Genomic DNA, 18,548 nt, shown 5'->3' with positions numbered 1-18,548 from the left:
AGCCTCCACAAGAGAAGGTTAAGGGGGGACCTTGTGGCCTGCTACAAACTGGTCGGGGGGATCAGCGGGTATTGGGGGAGTCCCTGTTCCCCCGTGTGCCGCCAGGAGTGACCAGGAATAACGGTCACAAGCTGGCGGAGGGTAGGTTTAGATTAGATATTAGGAGGCGCTACTTCACAGTCAGGGCGGCTAGGGCCTGGAACCGGCTTCCAGGGGAAGTGGTGCAGGCTCCTAGCCTGGGGATTTTTAAAAGGAAGTTAGATGAGCACCTTGCCGGGGTCATCTGACCCCGGTGCTCTTTCCTGCCAAGGCAGGGGGTCGGACTAGATGATCTACCTAGGTCCCTTCCGACTCTAGCTACTATGAAACTATAATTAAAACAAAACCCGGAAAAAAAAAATTAGGAGCAACCTCCTGTGTTGAAATCTATAATGACAGACCACCCCCAAAAAGTCCTTGGTCAGATGCATCTCAACCCAGTCTGACAGCAAAGGGAGTGTTTTGAGCGTCACAATACCACAAACAAGCAATTTTGGTATAACCAGTTTTATTGTCAAGCTAGGATGGAACAGGTTTAGGCAATGCTGCCTGCATTGGAGGCTATCCTGGGCCACAAATCTGCACACTCCTTTGCCACTGGGCCTGTGATGGCAGAACCTGGGAAAAAACAAGAAGAAAAAAAAAAAAAGTGTTAAGAATTAGAAAGAGCAAACATGCATATTCTACACTACCATGACGACTTTGCTCAGAGTGCTGTTCAAGCACTATTAATATTGATGGCTCTCTACTCTTCCACTGCTGGAGCAACCAGGATACCAGATTCTCCCAGTACACTGCCTCTGACTTGTAAGAAAGTGTGGGCTCTTGTCTTCTGAGAGAAGAACACACATCTTTGTCCAGCACGATCAGACTGTCATCCATACCTTTCATTTCTCCTTTGTTATTTACTATTACTCCTGCATTATCTTCAAAATATAGGAACACCCCGTCTTTTCTCCGGTATGATTTCCGTTGCCGAATTACCACTGCTGGATGCACTGCAGAGAGAAAAAATACATTCAAAATCCCAAGTTTTCAGGTACAGTTCCAACACCCAGGCACAAACTATTGGCATACCGAGTTAAATACTTCTATGTAGGTCCCATTCTCCCTATGTTTAAATACGCAATTGGATAGCAAGTGGCATTTTGTATTATTAATTCAGGGTGCCTGGTTAGTGCTAGCTGACAAAATTAGTGTCAAAAGACATTTATGATCTCACCAAGCACTGATGTCACAAAGACCAATGCCAACATCATCTTTGGCAGCCTTGAATCCAGAACAGCCTAGACTCCTCTAGGCTCTCAATGCAATATCTTTTGCTGGTACAACAACATGCATTTAAAGCAGGTTTTCATCCCAAACAGTTCTGTACAGATACAATGATTACAAGTCCTTGCTATTTAGTTTTAGAGCAGCTAAGTACACATCAGAGGAGCAGGCTTTCTCTGTGCAATGCAGAGGGAAGTATGCAGCTTAAAATGTTATTTTTCATAATAAACTAGCTCAAAGCAACATTACCTCTGAATCTACATAAGTACTTTACCATCCTCAGATTTTAACCCAGCAGTCTAGAGAGCCTCCAAGGTAAAATCAGCTCCATTACCAAATGCAAGGTCTCAGCATAGTATTCAGCAAGAAAACCTAGCATGCTACTATTTACCCAGGACATCTGGAATGGGAGCCATCAAGACTGTTGCACCACTGATTGAAGTTAACAACACATGCTGCTGCCACTTCACCCAAAAGCGATGCCTTTGCTATACCCTTCCACGACAACTCCCTGAGCCACTGAGCACAGACCCAGCAAGTGCTTTTCAGAAGGGGGAGATGCTGTTGGGTGCCTACTTCCCATCTCTCTTAAAGAGTATGCTCTGCTCCTCCTGTAAGAACCGGCTTTCTATCCTATACATGAAGGTCAGTCTACAATGCAACAAGAGGATCAATGTCAGGAGGCCTGATGACATCAAGCACCAGCATGAATCCTGGTTGTGTTTTGGGCACCTGCTGTAGTGTCATGATCTCTACAGTTACCATGTTGCTACTCAACATGCAAAACTGTATTTTATAATCACTTAGCATTCATTTTTGCTGGTGTAACACAACCAAGTTGTGTCCATACAGTATGTTCAACCCTACCCAAAAAGTGTTCTCACTTGTACTTTCTAGGCACTTGGACAATAAAGTATCCTTCCATGGTTGGAGCAGACAGCACAGCAAAGCATCAGCATGTGGAACAATGTTTTCTGGGATAGCCTAGAGCTCAGGGGCAGGATTTTCCACTCCGTGCAGACAACCTATGCCTAGAACTACTCACACTAACAGCTCACTAGAAAATCTATTAGAATGCCCTTGTATACACTAGACAAACTCACAACCTGTTCCCTGACAAGACTCACCCTTCTTCCTGAGCTCAGGCTTGCCCTTCTTGACAGTAGCCATAACCATGTCGCCTACACCAGCAGCTGGCAGTCTGTTCAGACGTCCCTTAATCCCCTTTACAGAGATAATGTAGAGGTTCTTGGCACCTACAGGGGAAATAAAATGAAACCCTTTGCATTAGCCAACCCACTAAAGAAGAAAGAGCCTGGAGACTTTTGTCACACCACTGATTGAAGTTAACAGCACAGGCTACCACTTCACCCAAAAGTGATGTCTTTCTATGCCCTTCCACGACAACTCCCTGAGCCACTGAGCACAGACCCAGCAAGTGCTTTTAGAAGGGAGATGCAACTGCTTCAGAGACGGGATGGAAATTCTTGACCTTGTTATTGAGCAGCAAGTTAAATATTGGCTGAAGCAGGTTACGGGGTTCACAGTATTCAAGGCCAGATAGACCCATTCTAATCATCAAGTCAGATTTTTTGGATAATTAGATGAGGAGGAAAAAAAAAAATCACATGTGTAGTTTCATTTTTGAGTTTGAACATCTTTTAGAAATCAATCCAAGCTTGCTTTAAAGACTATGTGGAGAATACACTATAAGATCCTCCAACAGCTAATCACCTTCTTAAGATCTGCACCTTGTTTCCAGAAATATTTCTAACTTCAGTTTCCAACCACTGGTTTCTTAATTAGATCTTAACAAAAAGAAATGATGCCCAATGAGGAGAGAAGTGCTGGATGAACTGCCTCACCTGTATTATCTGCACAGTTAATCACAGCTCCCACAGGGAGACCCAGGGAGATGCGGAACTTCGCACCGGATGAACCACCACGTCCTGCAGGTTAAAAACAGAGGACAACACATGACTGGGGAGCAGAACACTCACACTGTCACACACACACTTTATGCATTAAGTCAAAAGCCAAATTCTCATCTCAGATATTTCTCAAAAGCCCATAACATGACATTTGCTCCATAGACCTAAAGCTTTTATAGCAGTTATTTTCTTTTGCTTCAAAGATTCTCACATGCCCAAACAGAAGTCGAAAGACTATTACTAAGTTAGCTCATAATAATATTAACCTAAAGATACAATTGCTCTTGCTCAAATTAAGAACTGTAAGAGCTAAACAAGATACAACTGTTATTTAAAGAACGATCTTTAAAAAGAATGCAATAATTAGATTCCTCCACTGAGACCAATGCCATTTTAACGCGCCTGAGCACTATCCATGCAACTAGAACTAAAGCAAGTTCTAGCTTTCACGGGTCCACCTCTAAGATGCTATCCACCCTTGCTTACAAAGCAGCAGCATTTCTCCTCTGCCCTTCTCAGCATTTCGGTGCAGAACGAGCATTTCCACCTGTGGGGCCACTCCAGGCCCAGGACAGCTTGACTTAGACAATGCTCGACCCAGAGGATACATCCACATGAGCCCCACGACTCCCTTTCAAGCCTGGGGCCTCAATTCGAGGACACCCCCCTGCAGCCTTCACGCCCCCCACAACAACACTGCTCACTAATTCCTCCCTGCCGAACACGCAGCCAAAACCCAGGGGTTTCACAGTCTTAAGTGCCTGCCTGCCGACCCCCTGCCCAGTCCCGTGCCCCGCAAGTGGCCCTCCCCCGCTCCAGACACAGCCCCGCAGGAAGTCCGGGCTCCCCCCGCCCCGCCCCCGCAGGTGGCGAGGCCGCCCCGCCCGAGCGGCCGGAGGATGGCGACGGATTCCACCGCTCCCCCACCCCGGCCGCAGCCGGCCGCGCCAGGCCTCACCTCGCTTAGACATGTTGGTTCCGGGGAAAGAGAGAGGGCGGCGCAAAGGACGACGGGATATTCATTCATGACACGAGACGTTGCGTGAGGCCGGAGAGGGGAGGGGTGAGCACCCCTGTCACGTGACGAGGGAACAGCTTCCGAAGGGGAGCTCGCGACCCGTGCGGTTGGGTTGCGTGGACGCCCGCGCCGCGGCCTCGCAGCGTTGGTGGGGCATGTATTTTAGTAGTTTCTAGCCCTGGAGTTTTAACCATTGCACCTTTAGGCGTGCACACGTTAGATTGGCTTAAAATAAGTTGGCCTCACTAAGTGAACTTAAATTAAGCCAGGTCAGAGCATAACATGTATATCTGCTTGACCTGGTGGCATCCATTTTGTGAGCTAGGTTGACATATACACCTGTTCTGGAAGTGGGGGGTGCTTTAATTACTCCTGTAAAGTGCCACCTGTATCAACATCCCTATCCGGGAAAATAGCAGCAGGGGTTTTAACTAAAGCTTGTTGAATGAGCTTCAATTAAAGTGCCCCTGCTGCCATTTTTCAGTGCAGGGATGCTGATGCACTTGATGCTGAAGTCTGCTGGAACGTGGTAATTACTGCTCCAACAGACTTGATTGATGGAGCCTGTGCTGATGCACTATAGTGCAGCAGATTGGAGTGGCATTGATGTACCATCTTGCGCTGCATTTAAATCAACTCTGAGCCACATACATGTGCACACTCTGATAGTTAAGTCAACTTAAAAAAAAAATCTCAGCTTAATTGTCAGAAAGTACATGTGTACACACCCTTTGCTCCAGGCCTTATAAAATAACCCCTGGATACAATGCAGAGGAATCAATTTAGAAAGAGGATCCCTCCCACCCATTAAACTGCAATCGTGCAACACTGCTTGTTGTGATAGCTGGCTTTCCTTTTCAAACAACCGCAGTCACCATTTTTGCTTTAAGGTTTTAACTTGATGCTGAGGAAATCATGACCAAAGGTGTAGTCTTCTTGCAGTGTGTGAGGAGGCAATTGCATACGACTGAGGCATGCTTTTAAAAGCTCTGAAAGAAAGCAGGTAATCTTGTGGGAGATGGAAAATGATCACAGGAAAAATGCCAGAAGTGCAGGAGCATGAAAGAAGATGACTAGGTTCAATAAAAATTATTAGGTTTCTGCAGCGTGGAAGCATCAATTATCCAGGAAAAAAGAGAGGATGTTTCAAGACTCGCAGAGATTTCTGTATTGCAGAAGCTGGGCAAAACCTGACCCCAAATAAGGCCTTTCTGAATGCCTTTCTGGTGGTGGTTAGAATTCAGAAATAGATACGGGTTTAAACATGACTTCCAACACCTTTCTCCTTCCGATCAGATCAAATTAAGACACTCTGGGCATTTCTACATGTGCATATTAATATGCTGCAATAAACTCCAGCACTTATTGTGACAGAGTTTATTACTCCTGGGCACCACCTCTACACATGCCCAGGACAGGAGTACACTGAGCAAGGTTGGAGCATCCCTGACTGTCAGGGGGCCTGCCGGCCTGGGGCACTCTGGCCTGGCTCAATGTACTGCAGAGGGGCTGGCTGGGGCACAATGATGCTCCAGCGTGGGGCTAGCCAGCAGGCAGCTCCCCTACTCAAGCACTCTTGTGCCCCAGTCAGCTGGGTCAGCATCTACATGAGCACTGCTGCATAGTACTTGTACAAGTACTACCCTTCTGTGGAGTTTATAAGTTTATGCTAGCCTAATAGCCCTACATCTGTAGACAGTGAGACTGTTTACTGTGGAGCTAGTTAGTCTACTCTAAGTAAGTTTGGTGTACATGCACCCTCAGATTATAATGAGGCTGAAGTTGCCTCCTTATTTAGAAAAGGAGCTAGGAGCCGATTTCAGCCACATCTATAAAGAGCAGCTCCTAGACTTTAAATTAGGGGTGGGCAATTATTTGGGCTGGAGGACCACTTGAGAGAGTTAGTGAGCTGGCTGGCACACCAGCCTTTGAACTTGTAACCTCTCTGAGCTGTAATCAAGCAGTCAACCTTGAACTAACTACAGCACCTGGCAGAAGCAGGTCTATGACCACAAAGCTTTATTGCAGAGTTTAATAATTTAGCTAAAGCAAGCAGGATGGAGTCAACATTTTTGAGTTTGAATAAAGGAACAACTGCCTGGGGTTGTCATAAATGCTGCATATTTATAAAAATCCTTCCTATTCATTTAGCAAACATTATTTCTAGAAGGAGGAAAAAAGAGGGGGCACCCGGATTTGAACCGGGGACCTCTTGATCTGCAGTCAAATGCTCTACCACTGAGCTATACCCCCTTGTGGGCACAATGCTTGCTAAATCTTATACTTGTTCACTAGCTTCATGGAGTTTCTCTTTCAGCTCTACGAAATTTTAGTTGTTTTGGGTATTGATTCTTTTTCCCCTAGGAGCAAAAACTGGCAAATTGTGTACAGATTCTCTTTGAAAAACAAACCAGGAACTAGGAACCAACTTCAGCCTCATCAATGTTTCCCAGTTTCAAATTGTACTGCTTTATTTCATAGATTTCATAGACATTTGGGCTGGAAGGGACCCCGGAGGATCATCAAGTCCAGCCCTCTTCCCGAGGCAGGAAGTCAGCAGGGATCATAGGATCCCAGCAAGATAAACATCCAAGTGTGTCTTGAAGGTGTTCAAAGTAGGTGCTTAAACCACCTCCGGCAGCAGTCTATTCCAAACCCTGGGGGTTTGGACAGTAAAGAAGTTCTTCTTTATGTCCAGCCTGAATTGGTCGTGGAGCAATTTATGACCATTCAGTCTTGTCATCCCTTGGGGTGCTCTGGTGAACACACGTTCCCCCTGATAAACTTATAGGTGGCCACCGGATCACACCTAAGCCTGTGCTTTTCCAGGCTGAAGAGTCCTTTAGAACAGAGGCGGTTAATTATTTGGGTTGAAAGGCCACTTAAGGAGTTTTAGGGAAGCTATTGTAGGGCAGGTGTGGGGGAGTGCTGGCTCAGCCTGGGGGGGGTATGGGGGGGAATTGATCCTAACTGGCCCCAGCCCATCTGGCCCACACCCACTGCTGGGGGTGCTGGATGGAGCAGGCAGGTGGGGTCTCCCTGGAGACCAGCCTGGGACCCCTGCCAAGTGGATGGGATAGGGCCATAGGCAGGTGGGGAGCAGAGTCCAAGAGCTGGATGGGTAGGCCAGGGTGCCTGGGCAGCAGTGGTGACACTGGCAGCAGACCTGTCACTGCCAGGACTGCTGGGAAGCTGAGGCTGGCTGCCACACCATCCCAGCCCCACTGCACGCCCCAGGGACAGCAGGACTGGCTACTTAGTGCTTGCACCGCAGGCTGGGCTGCACCCCATGTCTGGGCCAGGCAGGGCTGAGAGACCTGCTGTAGGCCACATAAAATCCCTTGGCAGGCCAAATCTGGCCTGCAGGCCATATTTTGCCCACCCCTACTTTAAATGCTGGAGGATGCAAGTGAATGGGAATGGTCATCCCCAGTTCCCTGTCCCTTTCAGCATCCACTCTCTGCCGCTCTGTAACACAGGCCTATTTGATATGTCATGGGGTCATGAGCTTTCACCCATCATGGACAACTAACTGTAAGGTTCCCTTATAAGGGAGTCTACTGGAGACACATCAATTGATTACTTGGGACAACTAAAAAGAAAACAGGAATGGGGTAGTCACAGGTTAATAACAAGGGATTCAGAAGGGATCCAAGCAGAGTACGCTGGCCAGCACCCACCACCCCCTGAATGGAGGAAGCAGGAAGCCTGTGGACACAACCAGTGAAACTCTGCCTGGAGACATAAGTGGAGGAATGACAGAAAGACAGCTGCACACTCACCTGGATTGCCCTGGCCAGAATCTCCTTCCTGGTCTTATAGATGGCCAGCTTGGCCAGAGCCAGGAGGAGGTTGACCAGGAAGTCCCAGCACTTGGTGGCACAGTGGACAGGAAGTGCATAACAAAAAAGATGCAGGGAGAAATGCAGCCAGAACTTCCGCAAGTGGTCCTGGAGAAGGCAAAAGAGAAGCTGCAGCCTGGCACACTCAAGATAAGCATGCATCTGCGTCTCCCTCTGTTGGCAAAAGGGTGTCGGGGTGTCCATAAAGTGTGCCAGATACGTGCCTGTGGCAACAGCTCCGTGGAGGAGCTGCTGGGTTGTGGGATACATACTTGTCCACTGGGGACCCTCACTTGCCCTCATCTAGGGTGTCTTGCCATTTGTCCCCCAGGGAGGAATGTAAGGACAGGAGGATGGATTGTGCAGAGTATGAGCTTGTAGAGCTGGCAGCAATGGGTTGTTCAGAGGTAGACTGGCTCGGTATCCCCCAAGCCTGCTGGGTTGGTGTAAATGACAATTGTTATATTCATAAAACAGCTCTTGCAATTCTTTTCTAGATGAGGAACATGATACACAGATTGCTGAAGGCTACCTTCATTGCGACAAGGCAAGAAGAATTTAGGGCACAATTTCCTGTACATTAACCTATTATGCTTTGCCAGCCTCCCACATTAGGCTTTGAACCTATTAGCTCTTACAGCTATAATCAAACTTTGATACTGAACTAGATACAGTACCTGGCAGAAGCATGTCTATAACCCAATGCTTTGTTGCAGAGTTGAAGTTTAGTTAAAGCAAGCAGGATGGAGTCGGCATTTTTGCATTTGAATAATGGAACAGCTGGAAGGGTCTGGATTTTTCCAGGCTGGGTATTTATGAAATGCTGGGTATTTATGAAAGTCTTTCCAATTCATTTAGCAAGGATTATTTTGGGAGGAATAAACATGAGGAATACCCAGGTACCTTTTAATCGGCGGTCACCTGCTCTACTGCTGAGCTATACCCCTTTCCAATTGGAAAAGGAGCTAAATCCCATATTCATAGGCATGTAGGAAATACTTGTTTTTTTGGGTATTGATTTTGTTTCCTAGGTGCAAAAAAACCTGGGCCTGTTTGCCTGATGGCTTTGTTTCCAAGTGCTTATTTCTCCATTAATGCAAACATCTTTAAATAACATCTGAGGAAACTGGAATGATAGTTCCATGTTAATTGTGGTATGAGGCTCCGTGGAAACAGTGAAATGGAGATAGGAAAAAATTAAATCTTCTGTGCTATAGGATCAACAATAACTTTTTTGATTAACATGACTTTTCAACAGAAACATTAAAATATTTAGGTTTTTTGTATCTCAGTTAATTTTATTCTTAATGAAAATATTTGATTTAAATATTATTTAACATTTTGCATTTGTTTTGCCATGAATGACTGGTGCCTCCTGAGACTGGGGGGGCACCATTTGGAGGTGGCAGTGGTGGTGGCAAGTGATGAGTGGGGACCACCTGCAGATGGCAGCAGCAGTGTGGGTGTTGGCAGTGATGAGTGGGGACCACCCACAGATGCTGATGGCGGTGTTGGTGGTGGCGAGCAGTGAGCAGTGATTGCCTGCAGATGCCAGTGGCAGTGTCAGCAGTGGGTGGGTGGGGGTGGTGAGCAGCAAGCAGGGACTGCCCGCAGATGCCAGCAGCACCTTCAACGGTGAGGAGGGGGCGGGTGGTGAGCAGTGACTGCCTGTGGAAGCCAGTGGTGGCTTTGGCAGCAGCCAGTCTCAAGTGGGGCACATGCCCTCCCCCCATACCCTCCAACACATTGCCTGTGTGTTTTGTGATGTTTCAGTTTTGCTCCCCAACCTCTTCCCTTCCATTTTCTCTCAGACCCCTCCTTGAAGCCCCCCACTGGAAGAGTGGAAAGAAAGTTAAAACATTGAAAAGAAGTCATGCTTTCCTTTGTAATGTCCATATTTTTGCTCCCTCTCCTTTATTACAGTGGGAAAAAAAGGAAAGTAGAGAGAGAAAAAAGATCCAGATCAAACCCTTTTAAAAAGTATAATAGTTACATTTGAGTGTTCATATCAAAATGAAACAATATGTTCATTTTGTTTCAAATATTGTTGGTTTTTGATCGAGAACAAGAAAAAATATCACAATCTCCTTTTTGCTGTTCCCCCACTCACCTCAAAATGTGGGTTTTAATAGGTATGTACAACAACAGGAAATAAATCATACTTGCTTGGTCTGTCACGTCAGCAAAGAAAAGTAATACAAGACATCACAAGCCCTACAAGTACATTGGAGTCTGTCCCAGTGCCTGAGAAAGCAGGGAAAACTTACCAGGAGAGCGGGACAGGGGAGACGCTGCAACGGGGGGAGAGCCCGTGTGGCTCGTTAGCCACGTCTATGTACAGCTGCAGCCGGCAGCTGACGGTGACGTCAGATGCCGGCTGGCAGATTTAAAAATGGCGGCTGCCGCTCCGGGGATGGTGGATAGCAAGGGGAGCAAACAGCTGTCCAGACCGTCCCCGATGCTAGCCCCGTGAAATGGACAGAGAAGAGCCAGCGTGCCGGAGAGAGCGATGCCTCGGAGAGAAGGAGTGGCAACTGGATCGTCGGTGGATCGGTCTCTAAGTGCCAGATCGGGAGAGCAGAGGAGGATTGAGACAACCCAGGAGGATTCCAAGCGCCCCGAAGTAAGTGCCAAGGCGGTGCGTGCAGGAATCACTGAAGAGGGGCGAGAGGCCGAAGGATCACCTGGCTGGCAAGAGATCAGGGCGGGATCGCCACTGAGAATAGAGGATGCCGATTGAAGGATAAGGGATGCAGCTCTAAACAGCCGGGAGGCGTTACTCCCGGGCACGATCATAGGGAGCTGGTGGTGGGTCAGCGAGGTAGTTGGTACAGTAATACCCTTTGAGGAGGCACGTAGCACATGGTGTGTAGGGTGATGGGTCTGTGGTGAAGTATCTATTGTAGTAGGGCTAAGGCACCAATACAGGCTGGTGCGAAGGAAATGGTGTCAGGGCAGGAGTAATCCAAGGGTTTTGGGGAAAACTCGAAGACTAAGGCCGCTATAGAAGCCTGCAGGACCATCACTGAGCAGGCACAGGGAAGTGAAGGCCACAGGTGGCGTGAGGCCAGGGTGTAGGGGTGGCAGGAGCCCTGTGTGTAACCAACGAATCAGACCGCGGCCACTGAGGGACCCATGAACTAGCCCTGCCCCACTAGTGTAACAGCAAGTCGTGGCAGGTGAGAGCGGGGTTGGCAACTCGGGAGGACAAACGACCACTGTAACACCCACGCCCAGTAAAGGGAGTGGTCAATGACACGGAGAGCAAGACTCCTAGTAATGACTCACAAAGGCCCATCGGGGACAGGGTCATTCTCTTTTTAAAACCTTCATAGAGGCCACATAGAGTGATTATGCCCTTGCCTGGCAAGGAAGTGGTTAAAAACTCAAATCCCATTGTCTCATGAGGCTGAAATTCTAACTCCTTAGCATGTCTAATTCACTATTAACAACCTTAAATTGTGTAAATATTAGCTTTGAAAAACAAACCAGAAACTAGAAATAAGGAACTGGGAACCGGGACTAAGGAACCAACTTCATCCTCATCAGTATCTCCTTGGTCATGTCTACATGCGACTGACTGCGCAGTTGTTACTGTGCAGTTATTTCATACTTGCATACACAAGTTCTAAATGACTGCACAGTAACTGTAGTGTTTCCAAAAAGCTTTTTGGTGGCGCTGACTGCACAATAGCTCATTACTATTGTGCAGTAGCTTGTTATTACTGCACAGTAGTGTCATGTCACGCTTTGTGCCATGCAGCGCTACAGCACAGCAGTAACAAGCTACTGTGCAATCAGTGTCTCCTGTAGATGCAGCCCTTGTTTCAAACTACTGCATGGTTTAGAACAGGGATGGGCATTTACTTGGGCTGGAGGGGCTCTTAAGGAGTTTTGGTGAGCTGTTACAGGCCAGGGGAGGCAGTGCTGACAGGATAGTGCGGAGGGAATTGATCCTATCCGGCTCTGGGCCTGTCTTCCCCACACGCACTGCTGAGGGAGCTGGATGGAGTGGGGTCTTCATGGAGACCAGCCAGAGACCCCTGCCAGCAGGTTGTGCTCTGCTGGACAGAGGGCATGGGGCTGTGGGAGAGTGGGCAGGGAGCAGTGTCCGGGAGTGGGATAGGAGGGTGGGACCAGGATTGTGGGCCAGTGACAGCCTGGGATATACCCTCTGCACATCTCTGCAGTGGGCATTGATACAAGAAGGGTCCCTGGGAGGACCTGAAGAACTGGAGGTCTATAAACCTCCTAAATTTCAATTACAAGTCTTGCCTGAGCATCTCAAATCTGTTATAGGTACAGTGATCCACAAGGACCGGGCATGCATGGTACTGGGGTGACAGATCCATGGTGCCCTGATGCAGCTGCAGGATGCACTGTGGTACTGTCACAGGGAAAGTACAGCGAACAGAGCCCGAGGGGCTAAGGGGGAGTCCTGGGACCCAAAACACAACAGGGAAGACAAGGAAAGAGAAAAAGAAGCGGAGATTCCCTTACCTGTAGCTGACGCTGCGGTGAGACCAGAATTGGCGGTGGGACCCGCATGGCTTATTAGCCGCATCTTTTTGAAACTGTGGCCAGCTGTGGGGCGGAACAAGCAGAGCCGGCATGGGAAAATAAAAGGCAATGCAGATGAAGAAGAGGGGAGAGGAGGAGCGGAGCCGCCAGAGGAGGTGTCTTTGGAATCCCGCTTGGAGGTGAGAAGGGTCCAGATGGCCCTCCACGAAGCAGGAGGCTGCATCCGAGGCTGCCGGAGGGAGGATGCCAGCAGCGGGTCGGTGGATGCCTCTCTTCTTGGCAAAGGAGTCGAGGGAGAAGATCCAAGGGCTCCAAACGAGGAAGCTGACAGCAGGGATGGCCCCGAAGAGAGGGTGATGGAAGTCGAGTCAGCAACCCAGGTGGGATCGGCACGGGATTGGGAAGGCTCTCGGAGTCAACCCCAATGAGGACCAGAGAGCCTAAGCAGAGGGAGGGGCTGGAGGAAACAAGCTCCTACCAGCCGGAACCGCTCGGCAAGGGACAAAGTGGGCTGAACTGGTGGGACCACCAGTAGTCCCATTCAGCACTCAGGAGGGATATCAGCCATACCTAGGGGTACCCAAGGCAGGGTTAGTTGGGAGAGGAATTCTCAGGGCTAGAGCAGCCCATTTTGTGTGAGGCCAAGGATTTTTACTGGCAATGTTTTCCTTGATTTTGTTGTTTTGTTTCCCACTTTTGGAGGAGTAGGAAGGAAGGCCACAGTGGGCCTTATAAATGGCTTGATTCGAGGTTGGGTTAGACCTTTGACATCTGTACGGTGTGCCCAGTACATCAAGAGGCGAGGGTTAGACCAAGAGACCTCAGGAGCTCAGCGAGGCTGGGTATCAGGATGAGCTATAGGGGAGGTTGGAGCCTCGCAGAAGACTGCTGTCCACAGATTCCAGACTCCGGATAAGCCCCAGTAGTCAGACCGCACCACTGAAGGAATGAACAAAGTCGTGGCAGGTGAGATTGGGGTGAAGGCTACCCTGGGGCGAGATATACATGCTGTAAGACCACTGGGACGGAGCGATGAACAGTCTTACACACCCAAAGCCGGGCAGCATGGGACTGGATGTTTGAAGCCCGCCAGGTGCAGGTACCAACAGGAGAGGGGGTTGGACATAGCCATGGTGAACCTCGACCTAGAAAAGGCTCTCAACAGGGTGTCCCACCAACTCGTCTTTGTGACGCTGAGAAAGATGGGGGTCCCCCTGACCTTCATCACCTGGATAAGGATGCTGTACACTGATGTGAACAGCTGTGTGCTGGTGAACTGGTTCCTAACTGCTCCAATCACAGTGGAGTTGGGGGTCCAGCAAAGATGCCCACTCTCCCCAATCTTTTTCATTTGCATGGTGGAACCACTAGCCCAGCAGCTTAGGCAAGACCCCAGGATCCAGAAAATGGAGGTCCCTTGGGGCAGCAGGAAAGAAACATGAGTTCTGGCCTACATGGACATCCTCAACATCTATGCAGAGACAAGTGCTTGATGGAAAGAGTTTTGCAATTCACCTAGGCATATGGAATGGTTGTTCCTGGGCCAAGCGCCCGCCTTCTCGCCTGCCATGCCTTGATGATATCTAATTAATGATCTTAATTAGGTGGGAGACTGCCCATTTCTTGCCCCGATGCCAGGGGGCACTAGCTGCAGCTCCGTTCCTTCCCTACACTGCAATCCAAGCCATGCAGATGGCATCCACTGCTGTTAATCTCACCAACCCCACATTGGGCCCCAGAATCCTCCAGTTCAGGCCCCAACTGGATCCCTCCACTCAGGCAGTCTAACCCTGCTCTCATTTGAGGCTGCCTAGCTCCCTGAAACTATTTCCCTTCTTGGGCGTGGTCCCCCCAGGACCTTTGGCCACACAGGCCCTGGCCTCGCCTCCAAGGCCAGTCGGAACCCCAGGTCCTCAGCTGTGGGCATCCCTCATGGTGGACCCCTGGCCCTTTTGACCATTCTGTTCCTGGCCGCAACATTGACCAGCTGAGGGTACTCTCAGTCAGGCCTCTGAGCCTCTATCCCCACCCACTTTCATGGGTGTTCCTTCTGGCCCCTACTAGGGGATAACACACCCAGTTGTGGGAGCTTATTAAGTGGGGTTATTAAGATGCCACAATCCACCTTTCACTGAGGTGGTAACTGGCTTGGCATTTCCTGGAGGCTCCTGCGACACTGAGAACCCTACCAGGTCACCCATTCCCAGCAGGGTGCATTTTTAGGTCATGCCCAGGACCTAGAGCCTCTAAGCCATCTCCTACAGCTCCTCCCTTACCTCCAGATGTTCCAAGCAGCCCTGCAGCCAGGCAATGTTACTGCCTGCCTGCCAGCAGCAAACTGCTCTGTTTATATGGGCGGCCAGGGATCTAAAATGGCCGCCGTAATCAAACACCTGCTGTCTGCTTGGCTGAGTCCTTAAAGTGGCAGGCACCAACAGTGCCCTGCCACAGCATGGCACTTATTATGAGAGCACTGTTCTGCCATCTGGTGCCCCAGAAGAAAATACACATGACCCCTTGGATTCTATGGATGATTTGCTCAGGGGGAGACCAGTATGGCGTACAGAAGCATCACTAGTAACACTGCCCTCATGAGTGTCATGTGCTCCCATCAACAGGTGGCGCAAGTTCCGTAGTGTGTCTAGTTTCTATAAGAGCTCTATAAGACAAAATAGACTGGAGGCTGAGTAATGCTAAATGTCTGGCTGTTCAGTTCAGTCAGATCTTTAACCTGGCACCTGCAGCAGACTCCAAAACTGCTTGCTTTGTGAAATATTTTGCAGGGAACCTGCGAAGATGTTGGGGGGGTGTCCACACGGCCCAACCCATACCTGTGCACATGGGAACCATTATGGTTTGACAAGGTCCTGGAACAGTTTTGGAACAGATACGAGCTACAAAAAGAAGACAATTCATCACCTCCTTTGGTATTACCCATACAGCAATGAGGTGGGGAAGAGGGTAAGCCTACTGATGGTGACAGGGGCCAAGACAATGTATGACCAAAGAGACAAAGCTGTACAGGCACCTGACCAGGCAACAGGGGACCCCATCACTTGTTGGGCGGGGAAGAGGAGGAGGGGGCAGAGGGAGTGGAGGCGGCCCGGTGTGATTGTAATGGCTAAAGAGATGCAGATGGGCACGCAAGTGTGCAGATGCAAGTGTTGTAATAGTAATTTGATGCTGTTTGCCAGGGGCTGTCAAGTGAACCGGACTGGTCATGAGACAGGGCTGTGAAAGTAGAGGTGTATATCTTCTATACATCTAGGGTGCTAGGTCTGTGTTGTCATAGTTGATGGCAGTCTAGCTGGTAGTTTAGATTATGGTTGTCTGGGATGGTTTGGGTAGGGATGATCCTGCCTCAGGCAAAGCATGGACTACATGACCTCTGGAAGTCCCTTCCAGCCCTACTTCTCTATGATTCTATGATATACACATACTTCGGTTAATCCATAAGATATAAATCTGTCCTGCCTTCTACAGGTCTAAACATTACAGTGTTAAAACATCATGTGACAGCATAATATTTCTGGTACTGGAGGCATTCCAAGAGTTTATCCCCCTAGGGATATGACCAATAAACCTACATTAATTTCAGCTCATGGTTATATTACATACTGTTTCTAAAATATTTATAATATATGGATTTTGTCCATAATGTCACAGTTCCTGCTTAAACAAGCTTTGCCCAGGGAACTGTGACAGCTGAGGATATATGTATTTTGGTTGGTAGAACAATTGTCCCAGCTGAAAAGTTTCTTGGATTTGAGCCCAGGTGCCCTCTGAACATACCACATGGAATCTAACCATCACTAGTAGATCTGGGACTGAAAATACAAGAATTGTGCACTAGATTAAATTAATCTTTGTATGCTATTAGAAAGGATTAACACTTGTCCATCTTTTTAAATCTTAATATTAATTTTCAGCTCTAGTGATTCTGTGAATCCCTGTGCAATTTAACTACTACGCGAAAGAGATTTTTGCCTACAGGTGGTAAATGATTTTCATTTATTCTGGGATTGTTTAATCTAATTCAAGATGGCACTACAAGAGATACTTTTTGTAATATTTCATCTACCCAGTCCTCTAACCCTCCCTGCACAGCACTAGGAAAATAGCTTGACAGTTTGGAAGTAAATAATAGGAAATATATGTTTAAAATAATGACTTCAGTAGCAATGAAATACCCTGCCATTTCATGGCTGTATAAACAACCACTGACAGTAAACATGTGGTTTGTAAGAAATGAGAGCAATATAATGGAACACAGTCTTGTATATGCACAAATGTAATGCAGTTTGTACAGTGTCTTTCATGTAAGCTTTATCCCAAAAGGCTAGCACATAATTAGATCACCCTTGCAAAATCATCCTGGAAGTGTACTTGCCAAACCACAAATTCTATTTGCCTTTTATCAAGAAGATGAAAATCTTAACAATGCATAGTTGGGAAGAGACAATTTTTCTGTCTTGCTTATAAATTTTATAAACTGGTATTCTATCAGGACCATATTGTTACAGGATCTTTCGATAGTCGGGCTTACGCAGATCACCCTTTGCCTTATTGGTCAGGCTTAACTTTATTAATGAAGTGCAAAATAAAACAGAATTGATGGTGCTGTGTCCACCAGTGAGCGCACACTCACCACGTCTCACGCGCCCTAGCGACACATGAGACTGCTGTCGTGCTGGCGAGGTGTTTCCCGGATAGGTCGCCAGGATCAGGCGGGTCTGGCGTCCTCCCCTCCGGCTGGCCGGGCCGAAGGTCACTCCGAGTTCGATTCGATCCATAGGGTACGTTCCGTCGGGTGCGCAAAGACCCCAAAGTTCGCAGCGCAATGTCTTTTATACCCTCAGTGATGCAGGGCAGTCTAATCGCGTGTGGCGCTTCTTCATTGGCTCGGAGCGGTGACTGTCACGTTACTGACAGACCCTGGACTTCCCCTTGAGAAACCCTGTGTGGAAAATCCCAACCGCATGTTTCTCCTATACTGCCGCCCTAGAGTCTCTTATTCACTTAGCAGACCTCTAGCTGACGTATGCGAACATGGCCACCTATTACAAAAGGTTATAATGCATAACAAGTGCAAAATGATTACAACACATATGATTTACTGTTCTTCATTGGCTTAATGGCTTTCAAGGCCTCTTAATAAGATGGTGTTTCTGAAAGGTAGTTCTTAATTAGGTGTTGTGAAATGGTATCAATGCCATTTTCTTTGATATTAGAATAAAATATTTGAGTGTCAAATTATTTTGAAAATCTAGAAACATGAACAGATTCTCAGTGACTTGAGAGATGCCAGAATTGTTACCATATTCAAGAAAAGACTTGGATTAGATTGTAGCAATTATCATAGTATTGTACTCCTGTCCATAGCTGGGAAGATCCTCACCAGCTTCCTCCTCAGTAGACTTACTTGAGGATATTCTACCAAAGTCCCAATGTGGTTTCAGAAACTAATTGTTTTAATTAAACTGATGTGGTTTCAGACAGTTCAGAGGTGCAACATATATGACCTTTGTTGCTAGAGAGCAGCAGAAAAAGTGCTGTGAGCAACACTGAGATCTTTACATGGCCTTCATTGACCTGACTAAGGCCTTTGATTAAATCAACAGACAGGCTCCAGAGAACATCCTGATTAAATTTGGATACCCATCAAAATTTGCTACCATTATCAGACTTCTTCAAGACAACATGACGGTAACCATCCCGAGCAATGGCTCAGAAATGGAAACCTTCGCTATTAGAACTGGAGTCAAGCAGGGATGTATGATTGTACCCACACTCTTTTCCATCTGTATTGCATCTTATGGCTAATAGACTTCCACCTAGAGTCAGCATCCAGTATCACCTGACTTAAAATATCTTTAGTATCAACTGGCTGCATTCCAAATCCAAGTTAACCAACATCTCCATTAC

General features: G+C 47.8%; 2 protein-coding genes and 3 non-coding genes across 5 annotated transcripts in view; 1 reads left to right on the top strand and 4 right to left on the bottom strand.

Annotated features, from left to right (window-relative positions):
• Window positions 1–530: 530 nt before the first annotated feature.
• RPL23 (ribosomal protein L23) lies at window positions 531–4,318 on the bottom strand. The gene is made up of 5 exons (XM_090041208.1): window positions 4,201–4,318; window positions 3,177–3,260; window positions 2,439–2,567; window positions 924–1,037; window positions 531–657 (listed from the first exon to the last, which is right to left on the bottom strand). Exons 1-5 carry the CDS (start codon window positions 4,211–4,213, stop codon window positions 575–577), a joined length of 423 nt encoding a protein of 140 aa, XP_089897334.1. The 5' UTR covers window positions 4,214–4,318; the 3' UTR covers window positions 531–574.
• LOC149866990 (small nucleolar RNA SNORA21) lies at window positions 1,731–1,866 on the bottom strand. Its single transcript, XR_016442169.1, has one exon. It is a non-coding gene; the product is annotated as a small nucleolar RNA SNORA21 (small nucleolar RNA).
• On the bottom strand, window positions 2,635–2,765 carry LOC149866989 (small nucleolar RNA SNORA21). Its single transcript, XR_016442168.1, has one exon. It is a non-coding gene; the product is annotated as a small nucleolar RNA SNORA21 (small nucleolar RNA).
• Window positions 4,319–6,441: 2,123 nt separating the features above from the next.
• Window positions 6,442–6,513, bottom strand: TRNAC-GCA (transfer RNA cysteine (anticodon GCA)). Its single transcript has one exon. It is a non-coding gene; the product is annotated as a tRNA-Cys (tRNA).
• A 4,041-nt stretch (window positions 6,514–10,554) lies between these two features.
• The window catches only part of LASP1 (LIM and SH3 protein 1), an 88,108-nt gene continuing 80,114 nt past the window's right edge, over window positions 10,555–18,548 (top strand). The window contains exon 1 of the mRNA XM_090044557.1: window positions 10,555–10,725. Coding sequence (XP_089900683.1) covers window positions 10,612–10,725 — 114 coding nt within the window. The 5' untranslated portion in view covers window positions 10,555–10,611. The remainder of the gene's footprint in view (window positions 10,726–18,548) is intronic.

Source organism: Crocodylus siamensis, chromosome 4 (assembly GCF_052110815.1).
Source record: "Crocodylus siamensis isolate JL-2025a chromosome 4, ASM5211081v1, whole genome shotgun sequence".
In the NCBI taxonomy this organism is placed as follows: Eukaryota; Metazoa; Chordata; order Crocodylia; family Crocodylidae; genus Crocodylus; species Crocodylus siamensis.
Note: the sequence above shows the minus strand (reverse complement) of the source record. Positions and strands in the feature narration are given on the sequence as shown.